Source organism: Caloenas nicobarica, chromosome 1 (genome assembly GCF_036013445.1).
Source record: "Caloenas nicobarica isolate bCalNic1 chromosome 1, bCalNic1.hap1, whole genome shotgun sequence".
NCBI lineage: Eukaryota > Metazoa > Chordata > Aves > Columbiformes > Columbidae > Caloenas > Caloenas nicobarica.
The window spans coordinates 140,780,215-140,806,835 of NC_088245.1; the positions used below are offsets into that span (position 1 = coordinate 140,780,215).

Consider the following 26,621-nt stretch of genomic DNA (forward strand, 5'->3'; position numbering starts at 1 on the left):
ACAGATGTGTGCCCAGGATTTTCCAGCCCATCCACAACAACTTCCTTGGTGAGACTGTGAAGGAGGAGAAGGCAAGCAGCAGGGTAGAAAGAGACAGCTCTGCTTGGGCTGCACATTGGCCCCCTGCACACTCAGTGCTGCCAGATGGTCGAACTCTGCCAAGAGGCTTTTGGGGACTGATGTGGGGTGAATCTGCCATCAAACCCTTCTGAATTTAGCTTTCAAACCACAGCAGTCCCAGCCAGAATTAAAAACTACAACCTTCTCCTTGAACTCACAGAATAGTTTCAGTGGGAAAGGAGCTTTGGAGGTCTCTCGTCCAACTCCCTGCTCGAAGTAGGGCTAACTTCAACATTAGATAAGGCTGCTCAGAACCTTGCTCAGTCAAATTTTGGAAGTCTCCCAGGACAGTGATTCTTCAACCTGTCTTGGCACCTGTTCCAGTGCTGATCCACCCTCATTATAAAAACATTTTTCTTTTATGTCCAACCAAACATTCTCCAAGCCTAAAACTGCTCCACACACAGCCTCAGAAGTGCTGAGAAGAGGGGGATAATAATTTGGTTTGGCCTGCTGACTACACTCTCATCATTGCAGCCAGCTATACATTAGCCTTCCTTGCTGCAAGGGCATACTGGCAGAGTGATGTTCAACTTTTGCTTACCGGGAGTCTCTGGCATTCTTCTTCAGAGCTACTCTCCAGCCAGTTAGTCCCCACCCTGTAGTGTTGCATGGAGTAATTTCAACAGGTGGAAGACTTTGTACTTGTCCTTATTGAGCTTCATGAGACTCCTGTCATCCGGTTTCCCTGGGACCTTGAGGGCCTTTGAATGGCAGCCCTGCCCTTCAGCGGGTCAGCCACCCCCTTAAATTTGGCTTCTTCCCTGAAGCTGATGAAGGTGTCTTCTGTCCCATCGGTTAGGTTACTGATGATGAGGTATACCCTTCTTTCTGGTTGATTGTGCAGAAGAAGCAGAGAACTTCATGATGCTTCTGTTACTGTGATTTACAGTGTGGAAAGTCGGAGGCCCTCTCCAGCCTCTGAGGTATGGAAACAGTATGAAGCTCCTTATACCTTGAAGAGGATACGTGTTAAATAGACAAGACAGAGAAAGAGCAGAAAAAAAAAAATGAGACCGAGAGATGTTTTGGCCTGCTTGAGCTGCCATTTCAGGCAGTTTCAGTGCTGGGAGTAGAAGTGTGTTTGCTGAGTGTTAGGACAACATGACAAACATGCCCTGGGCTGCCCAGCTTGCTGTGCTAGGTTATTATCCAGCCTGCAGATAAGCTGAGGAGATGACTTTTCTCCCCCTCCCCTCACCTGGCTTTTTAAACGCAGAAAGAACTATCCTCAAATACTTGTGTCAGGGAAATGTCCAGGATGGAGGTTTATCAAGTCTGCTTCATGGAGGGGATATGTGTGTTAGTGCATGGTGTGGCATGGGGCTGAGAGCTGCCCCAAAGGGAGGCAGCCCTGAGAGCAGGACCCTGTCCCGAGATGCTCCTCACCCTAACCTGCCAGCCCCCTCCTCGGTGAGCTCAGGGTTTCAGCCGTTAGAGAAATTGAGGAAGTAGTAAAATCTGCTAATGCAATAATAGTAATTAATAACAATAATGGGTGCTTTTAATGTATTTTGGCATGATTTATTAGGCAGGGAGTGCTGTTGGAGAGCAGAGCACTTTGCAGGCGAGAATAAAAACACAAGGTGACTGGGCCCTAAAGTGCACATCTGGGCATGATTTGGAGAGGCGATTTATCGGCACCATAAATGACGGCTTTTTCGAGCAGCTTGTTTTGATGCCTATGCGGGAAGATGTAACTCCTGATTTAGGGCTCTGTTCAGCAGTGCTGACTCTCCAGGTGGGACTCCTGGGGCATCCCTCATGGCAGAGGAGAGGCTGGGCAGTTCTGCACGGTGTCCCCTGGCTTGCCAGCCCCTGTGTACTCCTTGTGCCTATGCCATCGAAGGTGTGTGGTGCCCGCACACCGGACGACATCAAGGGAAGCATCTCCCCTGCCTCAGGGCTGCGTGCTGGGGCTGGTGCCCCTCAAAGGCAGCCGCTGGGCTTCTCAGCCCTCCATCCCTCGAACCCCAGCGGCACGATGGTGTGCAGCCCAGGCTCAGATCTGGCCGAAGCTGTCAAACCACCAGGAAGGGTTAGTTCTGCTCCTAGAAACAAGCTGTTTCTGCAGTGGTGAAATGTGGAAGGCAAGGGAGAAGAGTGTCCTTTGCAGCACTTAGTTGACATTCCCATTGATCTCAGTGATTTTGTGTCAGCGCAGTGGTAGGAGCTGGCCTCCGCGCTGGAGCCTTGCCTGGGTGAGCAGACATCTCTCAATGGGTTTTATTAATATTATTATTATAGGGCCTGAGGCATATTAAGAGCCTGCCAGGACGCAACACTCCCTTTCTCAAGGTTTCAGTCATGACAGGGGAGACATTGGGGAGCGGGTATGGTGCTGTGGGTGGTAGCAGCAAGGGGCAGAGGTGTGAGTGCCGAGGACTCAGCAGCATCACATTCGCAAGGGCAGGGGATGGTTTACTCCTCATTAGGGGTGCCCCCCACAAGGCCTGCACAGGATCAGTGAGCTTCAAACTGGGCAGCAGGAAAACTCTTGAGGAGAAAGATGACAGCAAATGCTAGTCTGAAGGGCAAAATAAATTAAAGCAAACAAACCAGGAAAACAGTCCTTAAAAGCACTGGACTCAGCTTGGATGTCACCATTGCCTTGGCATGCAAGGGAGATGTAGGAGCATGGTGTGGAAAGGGGATGGGAAGGATCCCCAGCCACACAGCAGGATGTGGGCTTTTATTAAGGCTCATCAAGCACCTTTTAATGAACGGCTGAATTATCGAGGGTCAGATGGAACAGTAGGCAAGGTATAAATGAGAAGGAGGCTGGGAGGAGCAAGAGGAGTGGTGAGGGGGCTGTGACCATGCAGTGCCAGGAGCAGAATGAGGGGAACCACAGGTGGGGGACACAGTTAAAGAGCTGAGCCAAAGCCAGTGAGCTGCATCTCCAGTTCGTGCCGAGCTGCTTGCAGAGTCCCCATCCCAGGTGCTGAGCATCCCTCTGGGATTTTTGATTCACAAAGGCAGAAGGATGCAGTCCATGGGCTGGGATAGGCTCATGCGGCTCCTCTGCCCAAGCAGGGTTGTCCTTGCCAGGCAATGTGCTGCAGGGCTCACCGAGTTTTCACTGACAAGGGCAAAACCCCCTGGGTACGGACCCTCACTTCAAAGGGTCCACGTGCGCTAGTCATAAGGCAAAGTATTCTAAAATTGGGGTGTGAGGGATGCATCTCTGTGAGGAGGCAGTTCTTAACTGCAAATGGCTGATGCTCCAGTACCTCGGAACGGCAACTCTTCCGGCATCATATGCTCATCTCTGTGCGGGTTTTTGCTGACGGGTATGATATATGCATACAAAGTATTTTGTTATTGTTATTATTACCCAAAGTTATGGATCAGCTTGAGAAACTCAAATGCAGTAAATCACTGGGACTGGGGTAGCATTAGTCTCAGGGCTCTGAAGTAAATAATGCATGAAATATACTGACAGCAGTGTCTGACGGATCCTTATAAACAGCATCTCTCTAACGAGTGCAGAGCTGCTAATAGCAAGGCTGGATTCAGGGAGAAAAACACTGAAATTTCTCCGCTTTCAGGTGAAATGATGCAGATGGGCAAACATCAGCCCTTCCTCAACCCTGAGGACTGGTAACTGATTTTAGGAGAGGGATAACAGTTGAGAGGGTCAAAAACAGAGTGGCAGCTCCATATCCAGCTGTGATGTGGACTTCATGGTCAAGTTGCTCTCCCTTCTCCTTCCCCACTTGCACAGTGAAGGTGGTGAAGGACTGTCCCCAGCCTGCTCTGCCTTCACCCTGGTGCAGAGTGCTTTGAGATCTGCAGAGAGGGAGGGCTTCAGGCATGCTAAGTACTATTATTATTTTTTTAATAATCGAAAGACATCCTGGGAATTACAGATCTATGAGCTCTCTTTCAGTTCCAGCCAAACTGATTGTGAAACTAATTACAGACAGGCTAGTACAATGTTAGGGTAAGTATAACATGACAGGGTCAATCCAGTATGGCTTCTGGAAAAGAAAATTGTGCCTTTTTGAGCTGCAAGTATTTTTTTTTGTTTTCTTTTGGTTTGTTTTTTTTTTTAAGTTTAATAAAATAAGATACAGGTGATCCCCAGCAGACGTAATATACTTTGATTTTCATAAAGCCTTTGATAAGGCCTTTCACACAAAATCGTGAAGGGAAAAAAAGAGCCACGGGAGAAGGGGCAAAGTCTTCTAATGGATTAAAATCCAGTCAAGTGTTAGTAGGCAAAGAACAGTTGCTTCTTTGTGTGGAGAGAAGTTAATAGTGGGAGTCAGTACACACTGTGGAGGTGTTTAGTCTGCCCTGTGTTATGTGGTTGGCATGTTGGTACTTTGGCAATGACTCAAGAGGATGGGACCAGACTCCCTTCAGTGGTGCCCAACAATAGGATGAGGGACAAGAGGCACAGACTGAAGCACAGGAGGTTCCATCTGAATACGAGGAGAAACTTCTTTACTTTGAGGGTGCCAGAGCACCAGAACAGGCTGCCCAGAGAGTTTGTGGAGTCTCCTTCTCTGGAGACATTCAAAACCCACCTGGACACATTCCTGTGTGATCTGCTCTGGGTGAACCTGCTTTAGCAGGTGGGTTGGACTAGATGGTGTCCAGAGGTCCCTTCCAACCCCAACCATTCTGTGATTCTGTGACTCCTGGTTTGACTAGTGGGAAATATAGCAGGGCTGTCAAAAGCCATAGGAGATGCTGAGAGCGGGCCCAGCCCATCGCATCTTCTGCAGGCTCACTGCACGGCCTTTGGAGAGGCAGCAGGACCTGCTCCCAGGGCTTGGCCTGGCTGCTTCAGGGTCTTCTCCCTGGGGCTGGGTCCTCCCCCTGCCCCTCACCTCTGTGGCAGCTTCTGCCCATCTTGCCAACCAAAGGCGGGCACGGGCTGCTGCCTCCGTGAGTCAGCAGGATTTAGAGGCACCATGGGGACAGGGTGGCAGGATGACGGATGAGCTATAATGTGGATGAGCGTATGGTAATGCAGACTGCAAAAATAGTCTCCACTTCAGCTGTACGGTGATGAGCGCTGAGCTCCCGGGGCTCCTTGGAGGGAAGAGATTGGGAGTCATGGTGAGTAACTCGATAAAAGCTTCTTCAGTGGGTAGCGTCAATTCCAAAAGCGTAGAGGATGCTTGGTTGCCTTTAAGGGACAGGAAAACAATAGGGAATATGTTATAAAAAATGACATTATCTTGAACACTGGCTACACCCTCATTTAAGACAGCATGTAGAATTACCAGAGGGCCGTGAAGCATGGTGAGTAATCTCGCAAGATTTACCTACAAGGAGGCAGTCAGTTGGACTGAACAGGGTTTTCTTTTTCACTGTAGCGAGCTCGCAAAAAACGTGCAAGCGCCATTTCTCTCCCGTAGCTTCTCCCGTCTCCTGCCTTGCCGCCGTGCCCTCTACCGTCCCTGCGCACGCAGTGCCTCCGCTCGCTCCCGGCACCCTCCGAAGGGAGACGGCAAGCGCCAGCCATCCGCAGCCTCCCCAAAGAGACGCACTAAAGGCTTATAATTGAGTTATTTGCACTAATGAAGGGTGCAGTGGAAACTGATCAGACCCTCCTTTTTCTGTCCTTCTGTAACACTAGAACAAGAGGTCACTTGGAGATGCTAATGGTGGCTTAATTTAGATCACATGAAAGGAGACACTTTTTCACACAGCAGGTAGTCGGTCTGTGAAATCCACACTGCCTCTGGAGGTCAGAGAGTCAAATGCTGCAGAAGGATTTATCAGGTTTCTGGGTAATGTTTGAAACAATAATAACTATTAATGCCGAGGATGCAGAAGCACACCGGGGACTCCAGTCAGGAGGGACCCACTGTGAATAGCATGGTGCCTGCCCAAAGCAGGAGCAAGTGCTGGCCCCGGTTGCTTTAGTCTCAGGAGCCAAAGAAAGGTGGCATTGGTTTGGTTAGATACTGGAGGGACGATGGTGAAAAAGCTGCACCCAAGCTCAAGGCCTCTGTTGTGCACTTTTTCTTCTCCTGCGGCAGCTCTGTAGCCTCAGCTCACAACAGTGGTTCCCCTCCCTTGGTGTCAGGACAGCTCTGCTTTCCAGCCGTAAATCAGAGCCATTCACTCTGATTTTCAAAGTGGGGGGGAGGGACAGAAAGCCCACAGCTGCCTTTATCCTGGAAGAGTCTTCCTGTGATCCGCAGTGCTCTGGGTGTAGCTTGAGTGTGCTGTCTCAGGGTACAGCCTCACCTGCACTTTTAACCCTTTTCCCGTGTCTCTTTAATGCGATGCCTCTGGTCTGGTGGCTTCGTCACTCCTACAGTCAGTTCTTGGCATACTCCTGCTCTTCCCATGCATTGCCTGTGGCATTGTAAGCTACTTAGCAAATCTGACTGGACGTGGGTATTGGTGGATTTTCCCTATGGGCAGCATAGGCCTGTGGATTATGATAGTGTTGAAGAGCGATAAACATGTAAAGGTGTTTAAATTTACCAGCAGGAACAAAGCATAACAGAACAGGGAAAAACACTTTCAAAGCCATTCCTGTACCCATGTTTGTCTGACCTGCAGTCCTAGAAAGGCCTTTAGCCCCTGAAAGTTTGGGACTCAGTCTGTTGTTACTATTATTCTTACTGTTGATAAAACCAGCTCAAGTCCTTTTGTCTCTCTGTTCACACTTTGACAACTGGGGCTGCCTAGACTCAGTGTAGAGAGCTTTGCAGGGGATTGAGCCAGGACATCAGCACTCCTTGCATTGTCTTTCGACTCTTTGCTGCAAAACGGCTGTAAGGAATAGGCTTTTGAGTGCATCTCCATGTAGGTAGCTCAAGAATCAACTCAGTAGGTGTACGGTAAAAGTGGTCATAATCCACTTGAGGGATGGTCTTCAGAAACTCTCACAGGCATTTCTAATTCTAGCATCATCACAGCAGCTCTCCAACTATCTCACCTGCTTTTCCCCTTCTCGCTGTTTGTTACTGCTTCGGTAGTTGGCTGTGTTTAAATATGTCGACCTGAGGTTTTTTTCACTCTTCTTGTTTCTTGTGTTCCTCTAACAAGCAGCTTCCAACAGAACAAACAAGCAAGGCAGGAACGCTCCAGGCAAAAGGGGTATTTTGTGTTTGATTTGAATACATACATATTTTTCTTGGTTAAAACTTGCGATACTCATCAAACACAAACAGGAAGGCTGTGAATAAGACCTTTCTCTTTATTCCTCTCTGACACACACCCTGTCTCATGCGAGCACCTTCTCATTTTCACTCTCACTGACTGATTCTCTGTGAAGCACAGTCTCTCTCATATCCTCACACGCATGTTCGATAGTCTCATCCTCACTCCTGCTCTGTCATCTGCACAGAGCCACCTTCTCACCTCAGCAGACCCCGGCTCCTGTGCGCTCTCACAGATGACATATGCACACATGCACAGCCACCTACATGCTTGCAAAGGCTTTATTACGAGAGGAAAATTTCTGTCAAACATATGGGACTGGATATAACTACAGCGGTGATGGGGGGAGAGAGGTGAGCAAGACAGGGCTGGGAATTTATATAGTCTCATCGCCCTTTGGAGACATGAAGAGCTACTCAGGTGGAGGGGAGATCATGGCCTCAGAGTCCTCATCCCTTCTGCCGTGCACAGACAGGCACTGAGTGTCACTCATTCGCATCCCCTCACATGCAGACTCTTACTGCTCTCCCTTAAAGTTTCCCCGTTGCCCTTTCTCGTGCATCCTTCCCTCTCCTTTTTGTCTGTCAGGTCCTGATCACATCACTGTCACGGCTGCTATGATATCAGCGTTTTCTGACAAGTGTATATGCTTCTGTCACTCCCAGCAAAGCTCTTTAGCACCCAGTCTGCCTCCGGATCTGAGCCAAAGTAGTACTACTGGAAAGCACGATCAACAGAATCTAATATTTCTGCATGCAGGAGATTACATTCCTGCTAGAGCTGACTGCATGTTTTCAGGATATCCCACTTTCAAATAAGACCTTAAAAACAGTGTTTTGTCTTCATGAGGACTGAACATTCTGTGATTCTGTGAAGTTTGCTGCTGTTCAGAAAAGGGAAGAATACTCTGGGCATCTCTCTCATGAATGCCCAAAGGTCTTCTCCCTCTTGCTCTGAGTCAGGCTCTGTATTTGGCCTCCTGGAGCAGGCTACTGCACAGATGGTGGTCATTCAAAAAAAATTTTCTTCAATTTTCTGCCACCTCCAAGCTTCCAGTGCTGCCTGAGGTGCTGAACACTTCATTCCCAGCTGCGCGGCAGGAATGGCCATGTGGCCTCTCCTGACAAGGGGGTAATGAAAACGTATCGGCTGCCATGATGTGGGCCATAGACGTGCTTCAGAGAAAGCCAGTTTAGGCCCCTTGTCTGGGAAACTGTAGGGACTGTGAGTGGCTTGGAGCGTGCACAACTCGGAAGAAATTTCAGGTTTTCCAATTACCGTAGCAGTGGCTGGTAACCTTCCAGCAAAGAGATGCTGGAGCACAGTGTTCCCATGGCTCCTGCTGGGCTCGGGCGGTGCTTGTGTTTGAACTGGCACCAGGCAAGCTAGGTAGCAAAGAGATTATTAATAGGGAATGCAAGAAAGAGGAAAGGTGTTTAAACAGTTCCCACTTTGCATGTCTAATTCAGGATCTACCCTTCTGTAGTTTCCCAAACCAGTGCCGAAATCCACTGGTAAACTTCTCAGAAGCATAATTCATTAAGCTTTTTTACACCGTAAGATAAGGACCTTCCTTGCCTAGGCCATCAAGCACTGATATTGACTCTCCAGGACATTTTAAGGCTATTTATATCACACTAAAGCCATTTTATTAACATCATCAATCAATAGAGACCGTATTTTGGCCTGGAAGTGATTCTGCTTGAGTTTCTACAAAGGAAAAGGGTGAATAATTATGGGATGCATGATCTTCAATCTCATCGAAATCTCCTAATTGAAACCACATATGAGTGTAGTTTATTGCTTACAAAATAGATGGCAAGGGCATTGCTAATGTACCTATGGCAAGTACAACCTTCTAGTTAATGGCGAGGTAAAGGCTGGTTTTTCAGTAGGTAACATGGCTGTGGCAGAAGCTGTCCCTGTCCACATCTGGGCGAGCAGCTGGTTCCTGGCACGTGCTTTTATCTGAAGCTTCTGTCCCACGCTGAGCTGAGCTCAAGGTACTCGGTGTCTGCAGCTCACCTTCTCTGGAAGTGTCTGCTGTCGGGTACCAGCCGATCCCATTGGCAGCGTTGTGTGTTTCAACAGTGTGTATCTGCTCCCCATAGCGGGGCTGGGGTGTCCATGTGGGGGGCTGAGAGCTGGTGGCTGAGTCTTGGTCAAGCGGCACGGCAAAACTTCATAGCTCAGGGCTTGCATGTAGCTGGAGTCACAAAATAGGTGGGGGTGGGAGCAGGTGTTTGCATCTCTCCTCCTCCAGGATTTGGCTGACCCCCTTGCTGCTTTTCTACTGTCAACTCAGCACAAGGGAGCAGACCTGCAGGAGCAGCGGTTACTCAGGTAGGGAGAGTGTAGTTTCACATTGCCTGTGGGGGCCTCCGAGACTGAGTAATGGCAGGGCTTGAAAGCTGTTACAGATATTTGATAATTAATTGGCTGGGAAATCAGTTTATTTTAACGACTGCGGTTAAATAAAGAAGAGAGATAAAAGGACTGCATGTTCCTGCAGTGCTAAACTACTTTCGGGGACAGAGAAAGCCTATTACACGGCTGCTTTTATGCCAACAGGGGCTTTTAGTTCTTGTGAAGGCTCTTCTGAAAAGTGGTTGAAATCTTTATCTTCCCTGAATCCCAGCAGTTTGGGTTTAAGACAAGAAAGGCCGAGGGGTGGTTTATTATCAAGGATCCATCATGGGGAGGAGGACAGGGGAGTGGAGCTGCTGCTGTAACCTCATGGTTCACCTCTGGCCGGATACTTACTGCAGAGCGGTTCCAGTTGTGGTTTATCACCATTTTATACTGCTCTAGTGGGAGCAATGCACGTAGCTCGGTTAACCTCACTTGTCTTTGCGAGTACTGGCTGCTCACACACACACATACACACACAAGGTAGCATCATGGAGGGAAGACCTGTAATAGTCTGGTATGAACAAATAATTTTGTGTGCTCTCTCTACCCCTCAGTGGCTGTCTGGGACTGACCCTCTTTTCCCAGCGTAAAGAAGGACCACTAATTGTAGAGTCAGCAAGAAGCTGGTGTCAGGTCCAATTGAGTTAGGGGTCTCTTATTTTCCAGCTTATTGGAGGTATCTTTGTTCAGTGGGCAGATCTGTCCCTTGAGGAAAAACAACACGCACCCTGGTCCTGGCCAAAGAAAGAGGGCTTGACTGGGAGCTCAGGACAAAGATTTTGGAGAGTCCCATTGTTTTGACTTTCATATGTATCTACAGGAAGATGTTTTGTGTGTGACTGTGCATATTAGAGACCTCAGCAGCAATGCTGAAAAAGAGCAGGATCCGTTAATTGCTGGAGACTGTGCTTTGGATGTGAACTTTCATCTCAGACCAGTGTATCTCCTCCTGAGGGTTGTACAGCAAGCGTGGATATGTGAACAGCGTTTCCAGTGCAGTCGTATTTGTCAGAGTCTGGAAAGAGCCTGCAACACCATCTGTTTTAGTGAGCGGAGAAGGGATTAAACTGCAGGAATCATGAGATCTGTACAATACATGAGAGCAGGCCAGATGATCACAGCACAGCTTCTTTTTTCGTAAGCTAAGAATAACTTAAACATCCTCTCATTTAGGGTTTAATGTCAAAATTAACTAACATTTCACTCCTATCTCACAAATCCCAAACTGCTCTCACTGCCCCCCAGTACTGGTGCTTACCCTAATGCAGATTTGAATTCAATGCAGACCCCACCACAGCAAGTGAAAATTTAAAAGAATTAAAAACCAAAAAGAAGCCCTTCAGTCTGGTGGAAGTACAGCAGGAACCTCTCTTCTGTTGCCCTGGAGTACTCCAAATTGAACATCTTCACAGGAGAATTTAGGTCTAAATTGTCCCCACAAGGCTGTGAGGTCCTGTGTGAATGTCATGCCGTGCCCAGATACTGGGGATGCACAGACACCCATCAGGGGGGCATGATGTCACCTTGCCGGCACGGCTGATGAGAGCCTACCTCTAGCCAAGTGTAAACTCAGAGCAGGCTACAAATCCTCATCTTTTAAACATTCCCTGGATCTAAAACCTCCTGCCAGCTGGAGCTGCTTTTAGCTGAGCAGACTGAAGTGCTGTATTTAATGAATTCATTTAGAGTCTGGTGCAAGGAAGCAGGGCTGATCCCCATCTAGTGTTAATCTCAGCTTCCCCATTTACTTTAGTGGTGCCTTGTTGACCCTTGATTTATGCCAGCTGTAAGCCCCAGTTCGGCATCTCTCCATACAGCCCTGGACTTCTGGAAATTATTTAGAGCAAGTGACCTGCCAGAAGAACACAAGTAGGAATCCAGCCTCAGACCAGCCAGGGCCTACGTGAGCAGCCTTAGACCCAACGGTGTCAGAATCTAAACTACGAGTTAGACATCTGTACAGGAGGGAGCTCTGTGGGGAAACGGTTTGCCTGTACTGAGGATAAGCTGGGCACAGGGCAGAAGGTTCATTTCGCAGCAGGCTCTTGGGAGAAGATGTGGGGTTGTCAGTGGATCCAGGTAAGAGATCTCTGGGTAAACGCTTCCAGTAGGATTAAGTAACATTGTCTTCGCTAAGAAATGAGAGGGTTTACGTTCTGTGTTGCAGCCATTAGAGCAATCTCTGTGGTTATACCTGCACTGTCACAGGGAACCAGGCTGGAGTTCAGGCTGCAGAGCACAGGGCCAAGTGACCCAAGCCAGTTGCCTTCAAACCACGGGGAGGAGGAGTTTGTGCTTCAGCCAGTCCTTTCTGCTCTAGTTGCATGTCCTTGGGCAGATCCCAGTTACAGAGAAACAAAAGTATGCTCTCTCTCTCAGCAGTGCTAAGATAGGCATGCCCAGGGGGGTGGCACCTGGGTTTGTGAAGGCTGTTTTGAAGCCATCACTGCCCCCTCTCGCTGCCCCCACACAACCAATACACACCAAACAAAGTTTCATATGAGACAGGTCAGGTTTTAGTTTCATCTGTAAAGTTGTTTCATCTTATGACTTTGCTCAACCTATTTTTTTGTCTTCTCCAGTGCCTCCCTGTGTATAAAATGGGCACTGTAATACTTCTCCACAAAGCACAAGAACTCCAGTTCCACAGCGCTCAGTCCCTTTGACAATAACACTCCTTGATGTTCGGTATGTGCCGAGTTACGTTGCAAGACCAAGTCCTGCAAGGGTCTCAGAGGAAACTCAGCACACTATATTATTACGATTAGTAGGATGGCAAGGAGATCCAGCTATGGGAATTATTTCTGACCCCCTTTCTCAATGAGTTGCGCCTTTATCCCATTCTTTTTTCCAAACATGAGGTTTTAAGCCAGCTCCTGGCTTTCACGCCAACAGCAGAAACCCCATCAAATAGATCTTGACATTTATTTTTTTTTTCCGCTCTTCCCCTCTCCTCTGCTATTTATTTATTTATAAACATGTCCTCCTCTGCAAGGCATATTGTGCATGTGGGGATGAAGGTAAGCTCAGATCAAAGCTCTTGGGAGTTCTCCCTCCTAGCAGCTTCTCTACCTTCCCTGCAAGTCTTTTCAGATGCCTCCTTGCACAAGGCCTGACAGTGGACAAAAGTAGGATGTTAGGGAGAGGCAAAATTTAGCAAAGCCGCAAGTAAAGGCAAGTAAGTGGCGTTGAGCGTTGCCTAGCTGTTACAGCTTTGCTGTGGTTTCCACTTAAAGGAGTTTTTCAACACACAAGGTAAATACAGCATGCAAGTCTGAAGTTTGCAGCACTTTGTTCTATGATTGTAGGACACTCATGGGACAGATTTTCAAAAGTATGTCATTTTAGGCAGCAAGAGAAGGGGCTATATCGGTAAAGGAGCTCACCGTGCCAAATGCTATTTTGAAAATTTTGTTCTTGTGTGTTAGTTTGCAAGCTGGTAGGCCCAAAAGCAGTTTGACAAATCTGGTCTTAATTTCAATGTTAAGCACTTTGGAAAACCAAGCTTCACTCTTGACTTGTAAGTGTTTGACAACTTTATTCACAGCGCATTTGGGAATACAACCGTATGTCAGTGGCTTTTGGAAATAATAACACTTTTAGTCTTTGCATCAGTAGTTTTTAACCTGTCCATGGATAACTTCTAACAGATCCAGTTTATGAAAACAGAACCATACCTGTGCCAGTTAACACCAGCACAGTACATAGAGGCCTTCAGTCTTGCTAAGAAATATTTAGCTGTATGTGAGGTGAAAATAGCTAAAAGACATCACTTCATCTGAAAGAAACTTGCAAGAGGAGTCGTCTTCTCCTGACATTGCTGAACTCTGCCAGGTAGGTGGTAAAAGCAGCGAGACCAGGTCATTGTAGTTTGTTCTCCCTGCAGACACTGTGAAGCTGTTCCTTGCACAGCTTATACATCCTCTGGTCCTCAGCCCAACTTTGCTTTAAACATCTGAAACAACAGAGGCTTCCTTGCTTTCCTTGGGAGACTCTTCGCAAGACTAGCACTTACAGATGACAAAAAGTTTTTCCTCAAGTTCGAACAGACTTGTTTCTGTTTTTCTGACCCATCACTCCTTTCTAGACCCCTACGCATCTTACTAAATAATTCCTCTCTTCCCTCAGTGCTTTCAGCTTTCAAAGAGGTATAGCTTGTCAACATGTCCCTTTTAAGTCCTCTCTTAGTCAAGTTATACATATTTAATGTTTTTAAGCTTCCCTTAGATGCTGATCCCTTTCCAGCCCTTGATGGATTTTGTTGTTGCTTGTCTCTGAATTCCTTCCAATTTCCCAGTATCGTTCTGGTAACAAGGTGCCTGGGATTGACTGCACCAGTCCAGGTGCACTCGGTATTTGATGGCAGTTGGTTTTGGGTGGAATTAAAAAGAGAAGCAGCAGAATCTCTCAAAGGAAATCTGCTTCTTGGTCTCCTCTCTGAGAGCATTATTTCACGATGGTATTTCGGGACTGGCTTTAGATATGGAAATGAGAGCATGTGTCTTGCTCAGAAGCTGTTCTCTGCTTTCAAGTGGGAGAGAGATGGAAAAGGGGAAGAGGGGTTAAGCTCCTCAAAGACTTTGTCTACATTAGGCTTTTTTCTTCCTATTTCCCACCGTTGCTCGCACGGGTGCAGCTCAATCCGCAGTGGCACTGCTGACAGCTCTGGCACAGGCAGGGAAGCTAACATGTTTCACTACACATCGTCTCCGCAATCTCTACAAGCCCTGACTCCACCAGCAACGCTGCAGCAGCGGGAGCCGGAGAGGGAAAAGGTCAGCTGTAAATAATAACTAGAGTGTTTGCACATCAAGGAGGTATCCCTTGTTGAAATGCAGCAGCCGGGAGTGAGCAGGCAAGATGAGCACACTTTCTCATTCATCCCAAAATGCCACCCTTCACAGTCAGCTGCTGGCAGCCTGAGGACAATGCTTGGAAGAGGGGATGATAACTTAGTTGAGCCACCCCTGATGCTCTCATGACCTCAGAAAATAAGGTGAAGTTAAGTCTTATTTTCCCTAGTATTGCTCCTATTCGTCCTCTGATTTGCCTCTCCAATGAGTTTCAGGACTGATTTCTCCTTGGTGTGGGTCCTTCCCTCCCATCTGCCCAGGACAAGGGCTAATGCTTCACATGTGATATTCTCTTTTCGCTTTTGCAGAAGGAGCAGTATGAGATGAAATGGACATTAGGTTCCACAAAATAGAAAATGCATTCCTGTGTCTCAGGTTGCGTGCTCCTCACGTATTTGAAGGAACTATTTCATGTAGTACAAAAGAGAGGAGACACCTGCCATTTTCACATAACACTTAAATCTGATATTCTTTCACAGCCTTGTACCAATTAATGGTTAACCGACAAAATTCTCAGCTAGAAAGTATCACCAAGATGAAGATGTTAATGAGTTTAAAAAAAGAAAAAGGGGGCAGGGGGTTGAGAAATGCCTGGGGATGAGTACAAACTTACAAGGTGGAATGCAAGATGTCATTTGGAGAGGAGGCCAACTTACATTTGCTTGGGGCTAGATTAATAGGCTTTTATAGGTGGGAAAGACCATGAAGTTATGCAGATGGTGATTTATGTAGTCTTTTAAGGAGGTGTTCCACCTCTCTTTGAAGCATCTGCCACTAATCACGGGACAGTGGTCAGTGAACCGGGTGATCCAGTGCTCAGATCTTGTGATACCCATTTGCTGCTGCTGTCATTCCCATTTGCTTCCTCAAACGTTCAGGTGTGGACATCTGGGCACTTAGTTCCTCCTGCCTCCATGGAGAGGTGCTGCCACTGGAGGTCCATTGGTCACGGCCAGTACCTCAGTCACTGCCCCAGCAGGCGTTGGGGCTGGTGGCCAGCATCAGTCCCTGACGAGCCTTTGGCACTAATGTGATTGTCTGTTTGGCTGTATTTCCCATGTCAGAAACATTCCCAGAGGCAGTTCATGGCTTTGCGCCACTGGCAGTCATCTCTTCCTGACCTGTCGAGGGCTGCTGCCAGTCCTGTGGACATGCCCCATGTTTGCAGCAGCCCCGAGGACACATGGTGACGCTGTCACATGGCTGTGTGGGACAGCATGTATGGCACCTTGCCTTTTGGAACTGGGCCACAGCACCACGGCATGGACTGTTTTGCAGGCTTGCACGTGCCTCTGCATGTGCGATTGTGGGAGGGAGAGTCAGTGAACCCCCTTGTCACCCCCCTTCCATACAAAATGCATGAGGTGATGCCCCAAAGCTCTGGTTTTAATTGTTTTGATCTGAAGCTTTGTAGTCCACTCCCCTGAGCAAACCACTGGAATCCACAAGCTGGGAAGTGCTATTTGCATCATCATGTCTCTCTTCAGCTGCGAGAGGTTGATTTGCAAATCTTCCCCTTGCACTGTGACAGCCTCTGATGATACCTCCTGCATTTTTAGCCTGTGACTGGGGTGGGAGGAAGGGACCTGAGACCACACAAAATGCTTTGAAGCTCCCTCTAGCATCGTTCTCCCATTCCCTGTTGTGTTCTTGCTGTCCCTCATCTGCACCCACTCTCTCCTGCCCTGCCCTCAGTCCATGTCTCTCTCTGTTTCCCTTTCTTTCAGAGCTGCCCTTTGCATTACTAATTTGTGGCTTTATCTCATTCCCTAGTAGCTGTGCCAGCTGCCTTGGTGTTTCTCACCAGCTTTTGCCTCTCTCTCTCTTCTTTCTCTCCCCGCCTCTCCACCCCGTGATGTAGCATTGCCTTTCTCCATCTGCCCGATTGTCTCTCCCCTTTTTATCTGGGTGCTGGAGCTCCAGGTGCTGTCATTCTCCACGACAGCACGGAACGTTTCAGATTGCCTCTGCGGCTGGATAATTACCAGATACAGAGTCACGTGGACTTCCCAGCCAAACCCTCCCTCCTCTCCTGTCAGAGGAGGAGATCACATCTCTGAAATGCACTTTTTTTTTTTTTTTTTTTAATACAAGTGAAAATTTTGGAGGTAGCTCTTCTGGAGTTATCTAGTGGTGACTGCATGAAAGTTACCAACAAAGCACTGAGAGTTCAGGCAGAAGAAATAGGTGATTTCCAGTACTGAAGCTTGTGAAGGAAGATAAAGGGGATTATCATCTGTATGGTCACCTTATTATTGCTCCCATTCCTATACCGGATGTATCCCTCAACCAGAAAAAAGTCATAATGGTGCAGAGACTCATCAGTAGCTGTTTGGTTTCTGGTCCAGTCACAAATTTGGCATAAAAGCCAATATCCTGTTAACATACGCAACTAATTACTATTGTCTTCCAGTGAACTTAATTCCTAAGTGACCACAGATACTTTTAAAATGTCAGCCCATGTCTTAGTGATGGCAAAAATACAGGGTCCTTATTGTGAGCACAGTGCAGCCAAAAGGCAAATAATCTGGCAATGTTCTCCACTGCTGTTCTGCATCATCTCTGCTATTCCCTGTTTTCTCCTTTTGATGCTGCAGGAGCCCCTTGATGCTGTGGGAAGCTGCGGACAGCTGAGCGAGGCATACGCTCCTGGTTGGACATTTCACTAAGGCTGTGTGATCAGTAGCTGATTAGCATCACCTAATCATGCTGGCTCAAGATCAAAGCCAGGATTCTGGCTGGACCGAAAAGGGACACTGATGAGTCCTCGGGTAACCCAAAAGTGAAAGAGGGAGCTCAGGGTCTGTCTCCTCAGCAGTCTCATCCTCCTGACAGATCTCAGTGCAAGACGCTGATCCAAGCTGTCAGAGCATTTGGCATTTCTGCAAGCATCAGCCAGAGAGCAGTTCTGCCCCTCTGTACACATGGGGAGAAGGTCTCCTCTGGCAGGAGCCCTGTAACTGGAGACAGTCACTCAGATAGGCACCTCAGAGTGGTTAAAGAGCCAGCCAAAGGTTTCCTGACTACACTGTAAAGAAATTGAAGGTTTTTTCTAGGTCTGGTGGGGTATAGGAGAACCTGGTACTGTGGTGGTAAAACTCAGTCTGAGGCTTTTTCTGTATTTTCAAGTTTTAAACTGTACCAGGGTCTGGCTGTGATGGAGTTAACTTTTTTCATAGCAGCTCACACTGTTACTCTAAAGAAGGCATCTCTTCTTGAATGGATGTGGACTGGAGTTTTTTGTGCAGGCATACTGGTCCCCAGAAGACAGGAAGAACAATAAATCTTGACAGTATAAGTTCTCTTATTTTGATATAGTTACATTCACCCCAGGAGATCACTGGCATAACAATTACTGTAATTTTGGGCTTGATTTCTGGTTGTTGTTTTTTTTGGTTGTGTGTGGGGTTTTTGTTTTGTTTTGTTTTTTCTCTACAAATGGAAACCTATACTCTTAAATGGTAATTTTAAGAGAAAGAAAACCCATGTGAGACCAGCTGTGTGTCTGCCAGTGGGAGCCCATGCAGCTATCTGTCTTTATAGGCTGGTATATTTTTGGTGAATTCCCTTGGGTTTCATTTTTCACACATATCACATGGACTGAGAGACAAGGATGCTCACAGCACATGAGCAGTTCTGCACTGATAGGCATACTCACTGGTTGTAATTCTTTTTGCTTTCATTAAAAAGAGTTGATGGAAGAGAGAGAGAGAGATAGGAGTGTTTCTGTACAAGGCACTGGGGAGTCCTCATCTAGAAAGCCGGGTACGAATTCTGGTCACGAAAGAGGAATTCAGACTGGAGCAGGTGCTGAGAAGAGCTACTGGGATGTTTAGGGCAATGGAGAGTCTATTATACAAGAAGAAACTAGGAGAGTTTGGCTTGTTGAGTCCAGCAAAATGAAGGCTGAGAGGGAATATGATTGCTCTCCGTGACCACGCTGGAAGATAAGCACTTGGGAGAGAGGAGAGCTGTTTAAGCTATAGGATGGTGTTGGCATGAGAGGGAGTGGATAAAAACCAGCCATGAATAAACCTAGACTTAGAAAAAAAGTTTCTAATCAGCAGAGCAGAAAGATTTTGAACAGCCTGCCTTACAAAGTGGGGGTAGAGTACCCCTCACCAAAGGCACTAGGCTTAAGTAGGAATGAAGTATGTCTCTGAAAAAGACGATAAGGTACAGCTGGCCATGCTGGCGGAGGCCAGGGCTCCCTGACCCGGGAAGCTCGTCCTAGCCTCACGCTCCCAAAGTGGCAATTTACTGAAGAGGATGAGCAGAAGTGTAGGCATCCTATCAGCCCTGCACCACCTCAGCGGGGAGGATGGCCTGAAATTGTCACTCGAGTGCTGAGATACCCAGGGAGCTGCAGACAGGTGTGACAACCAAGGTCACAGCATAATGTGGCTGAAAGAAAGTGTGGGCTGAACAGATGTGGCAGTTCCCCCCTCCTGCCAGTTTTCCTGTGCAGGACCGGCTTTAAGCAGCAGTTTTATAAATCCCTCCGAGGACCTGTGTTATCACGCTAGCAGTGGTGGCTCAGGAGCTATTTATGCCACATTTTGGGAATCCATCCTGCTTTGGCACAGCATTCGCTCCCAAACAGTGACCCCACTGTGGGTCGTGGTGCATCAGGAGAGGAGCAGCAGCTGGACCAGTCTGGGGAAAGAGAGGAGCAGTGGCAGCAGGGAGAAGAAGTTTGAGCAAAACCTCAGGCCCATGTGTATTCAAATTCAGTAAAATGTGGCTTTTGGTGCTTGGCTGAAAGGAGGTTTCAGACACTCAGTTGATGTAATCTCCCACTGACATCCACTTAGGGTGCCCTTGCTTTTGCAGAGATGAAAATGTGTTCAACCATAGCTGTCTTCCTGTAGCATCTGCTGCTGAGGAGAGCCTGATCCTGAGCACTGGAAACCACCCAGGACCAACAGCTCCTACACTACTCCTCTGGACAATGTGCTCCTATGTTCTCTACCAGTGTCCTCCTCTGGCGGGGACTGTACCCCAGGGAAAGGGAGCTGGCTGCTGCAGCAGCAGCGCTGCGTTGCTCTTGCAATGCTGGCAGGGTCTGGCACTGCAGTGGCGTTGCGGGGCCTGGCTGGACTCTTCCTCCGAGCATCTCACCCAGGAGGGCCATAGAATCATAGAATGTCCTGAGTTGTAAGGGACTGACGTGTATCATCAAGTCCAACTCCTGTCCCTGCATATGACAACGCCAAAATTCACCCCATGTGTCTGAGGGTGTTGTCCAATCGCTTCTTGAACACTGGCAGGCTTGGTGCTGTGACCACCTCCTTGGGGAGCCTGTTCCAGTGCTCCACCACCCTCTGGGTGAAGAACCTTTTCCTGATGTCCAACCTAAACCACCCCTGGCACATCTTCCTGCCATTCCCTCGCATCAGGGCTGGCATGCCCATGATCTGTCCTTAGCCCTTTCTGTCCATGTCCCTGCTGGGACACAGCGGAGGGGCTGGGCTCCCACTGTCCCCCTGGTTGACCATTGCTGTGTTCAGGGCCTTGCTTGCCTTGCAGGGAAGGGCTGAAGAGCAGGAGAAGATGAAACAGTGCAAGTGTGATTTGCTCTTGAGCCTTCCCCACAAGGCTGCAAGTGATATTGTATTTAACCACCACATTAGCTTTCCGGGATCATACTTTGCAACTCAACGGAGAATTTGTCTTGCAGCTTCAGAGCTGGCAGCCAGGAGCTGATGTTGCTTTGTGCCGAACAAGCCGTGTTTGATCCCTCTCTGTTTTTCCCTCTTGCCATTTCGCTGCCGGGGATAGAGGTCAGCAGGGGAAGTTGTTGGCTGGATCCTGCAAGTGTGTGTGAAGTTTGAAGATTAGAGCAGGCTCATCACAGAGCCGAGAGAGGAAGGCAGGAGATCTGATCCAGGGTGGGTTGTGATATCCTCTGGCAAAAGGGGGTCGTGTTCCTCAGTGAGTGGAATGGGATGGGTTTCAGGTGCTTATTTGTGTGTGCAGGAGGTCGCTGAGTTTTGGCCTGCTGCACAGATATTGTCTTACAGAAGAGATGATCAAAGGGTGAACAGAGAAAAGATGATTAAAGAGGAGTGTGGGAATTATGACACAGAGGTGTTGCCACAACGTGCTTTGGAGAAAAAGCGCAGAAAATGCAGTCTGAAACCACACTATTTATTTATTTTTTTCTGCCAAATGAGGTAAGAGATGTGGCTTGCTGGTGAAGCAGCACGCCGTGTTTCATTAATCCTCGTAGCTCACCTCTTCTCACTAGCGGGGCTCTGGCAGAGAACTGTGGCATTGAGTCTGCTTTAAAACAATTTATTTATTTGGAATTACAACAATAATTAAAAAAAAAAAGTTATCCCAAGTTCAAGGCCGACCCAATACATCATCGATAATGCTGTAAAATCCCCACCATGTTAAAGTAATCATTTAAACAGCAGCTTCACCAGGTCCTTCCTTCCTGCCTGTTCATCTCTTAGGCTCTAAATATCATCCACCTCTTGCAGTCATCATTGAACTTACCCTGAAAAGGCCCCCCCGAAGGCAATAAAATACCCCTACTCCATCTCCGTAGCCCAGGGCTGTAGCTGCCGTGCTGCTTTCTCTGAGGCAGAACAGGCAACGCTCTGGTGAGCCCGCAGCTCTTGTGCATCCTCCTGCTCCTCCTCACCCCTCGTAGCCCCCACCCTGGCAGTCTCACATCCAGCCTGGAGAGCCCATGGTAGGGCTTTCCGACCACATGCCACCTCTCAGCGGCGTGCCCGTCTGTTTGCCAGAGGGAAGAGAGGGTGGAAAGCTTGTGGCTGAGAGCTGCTGGAGTGACAGTCACAGCATCAACTGCGACGAGTGTTACAGCGACATGCTGTGAAATCAATGCATGGCATGGCGGTGCCTTGTTGGGAGGAGGAGCAGGAGTGACTGAGGTTAGGAATCAAGCACCAAGGCCTGAGCGAGGCAAAGTGAGTGGTGAAACCTCCAGCCCTGGTGTTCGCCAAGAGAGGAGGTGTGGATGCCTGAGCCTCCCTCTCCTCTTATTTGCTCGCTTTCTCACCTATCAATTGGAATAAGCCTAAATGCTTTCAAGAAGGGGAGGAAAAAGACATCTCCCCTACTGAGATGGAGCTTGCCTTGGAGCCCAGGAAGGCAAGTTTGCAGGAGTGCAGCTGTTGCCCAGCGCTGTGCATTGGGCCAGCAGGCGTAGGAGGAAAGGGACCGAGCAGTGGGGCCAGCTCCTGGCTCCTGCCCTCCTCCTGCCTGCATACTGCCAGATGTCCCCTCCTAGCCTGAAATCCAGGGGCCAGGAACGGCAATGGGCAGCCCTCCCTCCGGTTCGAGGTGATGGTTGCTGCTGGAGGTCCCAAAGCATACTCCTGCTGCCAAAGCATTACCCCTTTGCTTCCCTCCTGCGGCCTGGCTCAGCCCCGTCGTCTGCATTTTGCATGTGGGGAAACCGAGGCTGAGGGAGGTGTGTGACGATGGACCAGGATCCTTTCTCCACATCCCATTTTTGTCCATATTCTCCTGGCTGGTTGTTAGGCGGTCGTTAGCTACTCTGTGAGAACTGGAAACACATCTGTAGCAGCTAAAAATGGTGCCGTGACTAAAAACCTCAGGTGCCAAACTTTGTTATGTTTGTTTACGAGACAGCAAGTAAGGCTAAAGAGACATGGCAGTGAGATTTTTTGTCCTTCTGTATATGTGGTTTGAATTGGTGCTAAGATCAATAGTTCCTTAGTCCCTGCAGTGATTGTGCAAGACATGACCATCACCACTAGCTGGTCCTCTCGTTAGCCGCATCAGCAGATGTCAAAAAATTAAACCTGAAACTGTAAGGAAAAGCAAAATGGATGGATCGCAAATCGTTTATTAGCATTCACTGATGCTGATGGTAGTGCTTTCAATAAGCCTAATGAAAAGCGTTTGACTGTCTCTGTGAACTTGATTATTGATTATTAGTGAACGATAAGAGTAATTTGATATCTTGCTGATGCCATGCTCCTATTGCATTGCAGTTAAAATGTCAGTTAACATGCCATTTAATATTCTATTAGTATTGAATTAGCACTTATTACACTGTGAAAATCATCACCATAAATCCTTATTAAAGCATGATCCATACAGCTGGGTGGCATCTCTGGCAGACTAAGAGGGTGTGTGTGTGCAGACAGACATACTGAGATGCATCGTCCATGTGGAATGCATGTGTGGAGTGTGCCAGGACTTGGAATTCCCACATTTGTACATGGATTTTTCCCTGACAGTTTGTGAGGAACAGGTATGCTGTAGAGAGCAGCTCAAATCCATTTGACTTACTCTTCCCATTTTCCTCCTTTCCCTCTCCTTCCCACTCCTCCTTGCTGGGAAAGCAGCCCAGTGGGGCTGGTGCAGTGTGCTGGATCTGCTGGTGCCCAGCAGCACTGATAGGTGTGCCAGTGGGTTTTCAGAAGTGACTGAGAAACTTCAGCTGCCACTGACTTCAGCTTCAGCTGTTGATCTGTTTAGCCTCTCACCATCATCCCCCTCGAGATTTTCACAAATCCAGAATGAGCAGGAAGGGGTTATGAACACCTTTGAAAAGGACCTAACCCCCGATTCTCAGTGCCTTTATGACTCTATGCAGAAATGTTTGTGCAAGAAGGCTGGTGACCGTAAGGCAGCTGGCTCTGGGAACAGCCTGGGTGTCCGTACAGGGCCACTGCCCCCAGCCCTGGGGCACAGTGCCCTCCCTGTGTCCTTGCTCCCAGCTCCCTGGGCTGGTGATTACAGCCCAGGCCGGCCAACTGAACTGGTGGTCTTTTCCACATGTAAGTGGCTGCTCATGGATTCGCCTGCCTTGTTCTTTTTTACAAAGAGCAGCTTTTTAAAAACAGCACAGATCGCAGCTGAGAGCTCATCTCAGGGGAAGCGCCTGCCTGGCCTCAGGGGCAAACCCTCGCTCCCCTCCCTTGGCTGGATGCCGGTGGTGCTGGACGGGGTCTGTTGGGCTGCTCTCTAAAGCATATGTTTTTTCAGATCAGACAGAGCTGCTTCCAGCTTGGCCAGCGGTGTGGCATGCCACCTGTCAACACCCATGTAGCCTGGCTTTCCCCCTGCCCACAAGTAAACCCAGAACAACTCAGAGAGCATCCGTGGGCGTGCAAGAAGGGAGGGCATGAGAGGTGCCACCCATAAGGGCAGGGTCACATTGCAAGGGACGGCAGCTGCAGCGCAGCATGAATGAAATGCATTCAAACAGAGGAACTTGGAAAATGCCTGACCCGTGCTAAGAGGCTGTATGAAAGCCTACTGTCAAATATTTGTCTTACCTTGAAGCAATAATCTTTATCCTCTCTCTTTCCTCTTTCAAATACAACACATGCGTGAACAGTGGTGAGAAGAGGTGCTGGGTTATTTGGATGCCGGGAGGCTGTGGGCAGAGCTCTGAGGGTTGAAGGGGTGACAGCTCTGGAGAATGAGCTTCCCTATTATCCGCAGAGCAAACATGGTATGAGCTGCCACAGGGCAAACGTTCTCAGCCTGTCTGAGCCCAGCCCTGGTGGGTACAGCTGCCAGGGTGAAAGAGGAATTATGTCCCCATGTCTTCTATAGCCCTGGGCCTCTTAGATGAGACACAGCTGAGAGCAAGCAGGATGTGCCTCCTCAGTGGCATCTCCTCAAGCCTTCTGTGCAAGCCACCTTCTGGAGGTGGAAGTGGTCCAGAGAGCAGGTGCCTTGGCCAAAGATGCATTTGTCTTCACAGCACCTTCTCCGTTCTCTGTCAAGGAGCAATACGCTTGTCATGCAGTTGTAACAGGGTTAGTCTGTCCTCTGCCTTGCAATCGCTGGCAGTCACAGCTGTGGCAATTGCTGGTCGGGCTGCTGCTCCTCTGCCTGCCGCCCCTAGCTGTCATTCTTTCTCTCCTGTCTCAAATGGGATGTTCACTGGACATGCTGTGCATCATAGGGATGGCAATGACACCCCCACAGGTGATCCTTTTCAGCCTGAAATCTGTACTTGCCTGCACAAGCGGGCAGGTGTGCATCGACAAGGACCTGTGTGTGTGTGTTAGGATGACAGTGTTTGAGGAGTGAATCCCTCTTTCCACAGAGCCATTATTTGTCAGAGGGGTGGAGAGGGGAGATACACTATAGCTTCCTCCCATTGTGCTGCTGAAACTGAGGGATGGAGCAGCTGTGCCCTGAGCTGCTGGAGCCCTGAACCTTTGCCCTCCAGGCTGGTGGGGGCCGGGGGACTGGGAATGTAACTCTCTTGTGTACTTAACTTTTGAAAGTGAGGCAGAGCATGGGAAGAACTCCTTCTGACATTTCCCATTGGCAGGGTTAGAAGGGATTTGGTGACCAGGATCTCTTGTGGCCTTCCAAAGTCATTTTTGGTAAGATGTAGGCCACAGACAAAAGGAAGAGGGAACAGGAAGCATGGCCACCCCAAATCCCATGGTTTCATGAACTAAAGGTTTCTGAAACCCTTCAAAAAATCATTGTGAAATACATGGCCATGGGGCAGCAATGGTTCACTGGCAAGGCAGGAGTGTGCTGTGGATTTTCTGAGCAAAGTAGTAAAGGGAAGGGACAAAATGGAGATGATGGAGAGGTTTGTTAATCTCCCCCTCACCTTTCTCACCCTCTGCAGGTGTTATGTAGAAGACAAAAGCTCCAAGGTGGCCTGGTTAAACCGTTCCGGCATCATTTTTGCTGGAGAGGACAAGTGGTCTCTGGACCCTCGAGTAGAGCTGGAGAAGAGAAACCCCCTGGAATACAGCCTGCGGATTCAGAAAGTGGATGTCTACGATGAGGGGTCCTATACATGTTCAGTGCAGACGCAGCATCACCCCAAGACTTCCCAGGTTTACTTGATCGTGCAAGGTAAGGAACATGCCTAAGCAGAGAGCTAAGAGCAAAAGACATGGTGAGTGGAGGGATCTGTATCTTAGAGAAACCCCAGGGTCAGTAGCCTGCAGGTCCCTTAGTTTTGCAACAGAAGCCAGCAGAACTGTCGTGTTCCACTGCAGCGTGGCAGGACTTCACTCTGCTGTCTGTCCGTCCTTACAAAAGTGGTGGCAGAGCAGGGGACACCAATGATGCCAAGACATATTCTAGTATAATGCAAACCTGGCTCCTGGCTGTAGTTGTTCTGGCGCTGAGGGGAACGCATTTGCTTATAATGACACTTGTCAGAACATCATGCTTGCTTCATCTCTTTCCAAGCAGCCCTTTGGTTTCTTTGCCTCTTCCTTCCTCAGATTTCCTTTATTTCTTCTTGTGTAAACAAGCTACTGTGTTGTGTTTTGTGGCCTTTCATTGTCAACTCTTTGCAAGGCTTAGGAATTAATTTTCCTAGGTGTTCTTCTGTGCTGGGTCACTGTTTTGCAGGGTGTGCTATCGCTAGGCATGTGTGAAACCCGGTACCTGAGGTAGCTGCCACATACCTTATGTTGCCCTCTCCTTTTTTAGCTTATCTCCTCCAGTGTGTGTTATAGCAAACAGGCATTCTGAACCAGCATTCCCCTAGTTGTCTACCTGCATTCATGGTATAAGAGAGAGTAAACATATTAAGGAGTTCACCAATTACTGGTAAAGGCATTATGGAGTTTACTTGTTCCATTCTGTCCAGACCAGAATACCAAACAAGCAGGTTTATTCAGTTTTGTTTTGGTTTGCTTTTAATCTTCACACCATTCTGTTTATCTGTCGATTTATCTAAAATATTTATAGAGCAGCTTAGATAGGTATGTATGTATGAATGTGTTCGATACATACTACAGATATGCTTGGCTTCTATATTATCACTCAGACAGGAGTTTGTTATTTCTCCTGATTTGTCTAGGAACCCGAAGGGCTGCAGATTTTATTTCCCCCAGCAAGTGTTTGAATCGCTCTGGCTATAAATGCATGCATGAAGGGACTCTTCCTCTTGCTGGTGTTTCTTAGCAAGCTCAGGACCAGCTAGCCTATTGGGTGTTTATCTGCCAGGTGAAGTCCAGACGTATGGTCAGAGGTGATGCTTCACATGTGAGTGTAGTGAGACAGAAAGCTCCTGCTTTCTCTTCTTGAGCAAAATCCTCCCCCAGCAGCGTGAAGAGCGGCACACACCAGCACACAGAGCAGCTCTCCCGGCTC

The 26,621-nt window shown here is 48.3% G+C and overlaps 1 protein-coding gene across 1 annotated transcript in view; it reads left to right on the top strand.

The window, feature by feature from the left end:
* LSAMP (limbic system associated membrane protein) overlaps positions 1-26,621 on the top strand; it is a 317,857-nt gene that overhangs the window by 122,221 nt on the left and 169,015 nt on the right. The window contains exon 2 of the mRNA XM_065636061.1: positions 25,135-25,367. Coding sequence (XP_065492133.1) covers positions 25,135-25,367 — 233 coding nt within the window. The remainder of the gene's footprint in view (positions 1-25,134; positions 25,368-26,621) is intronic.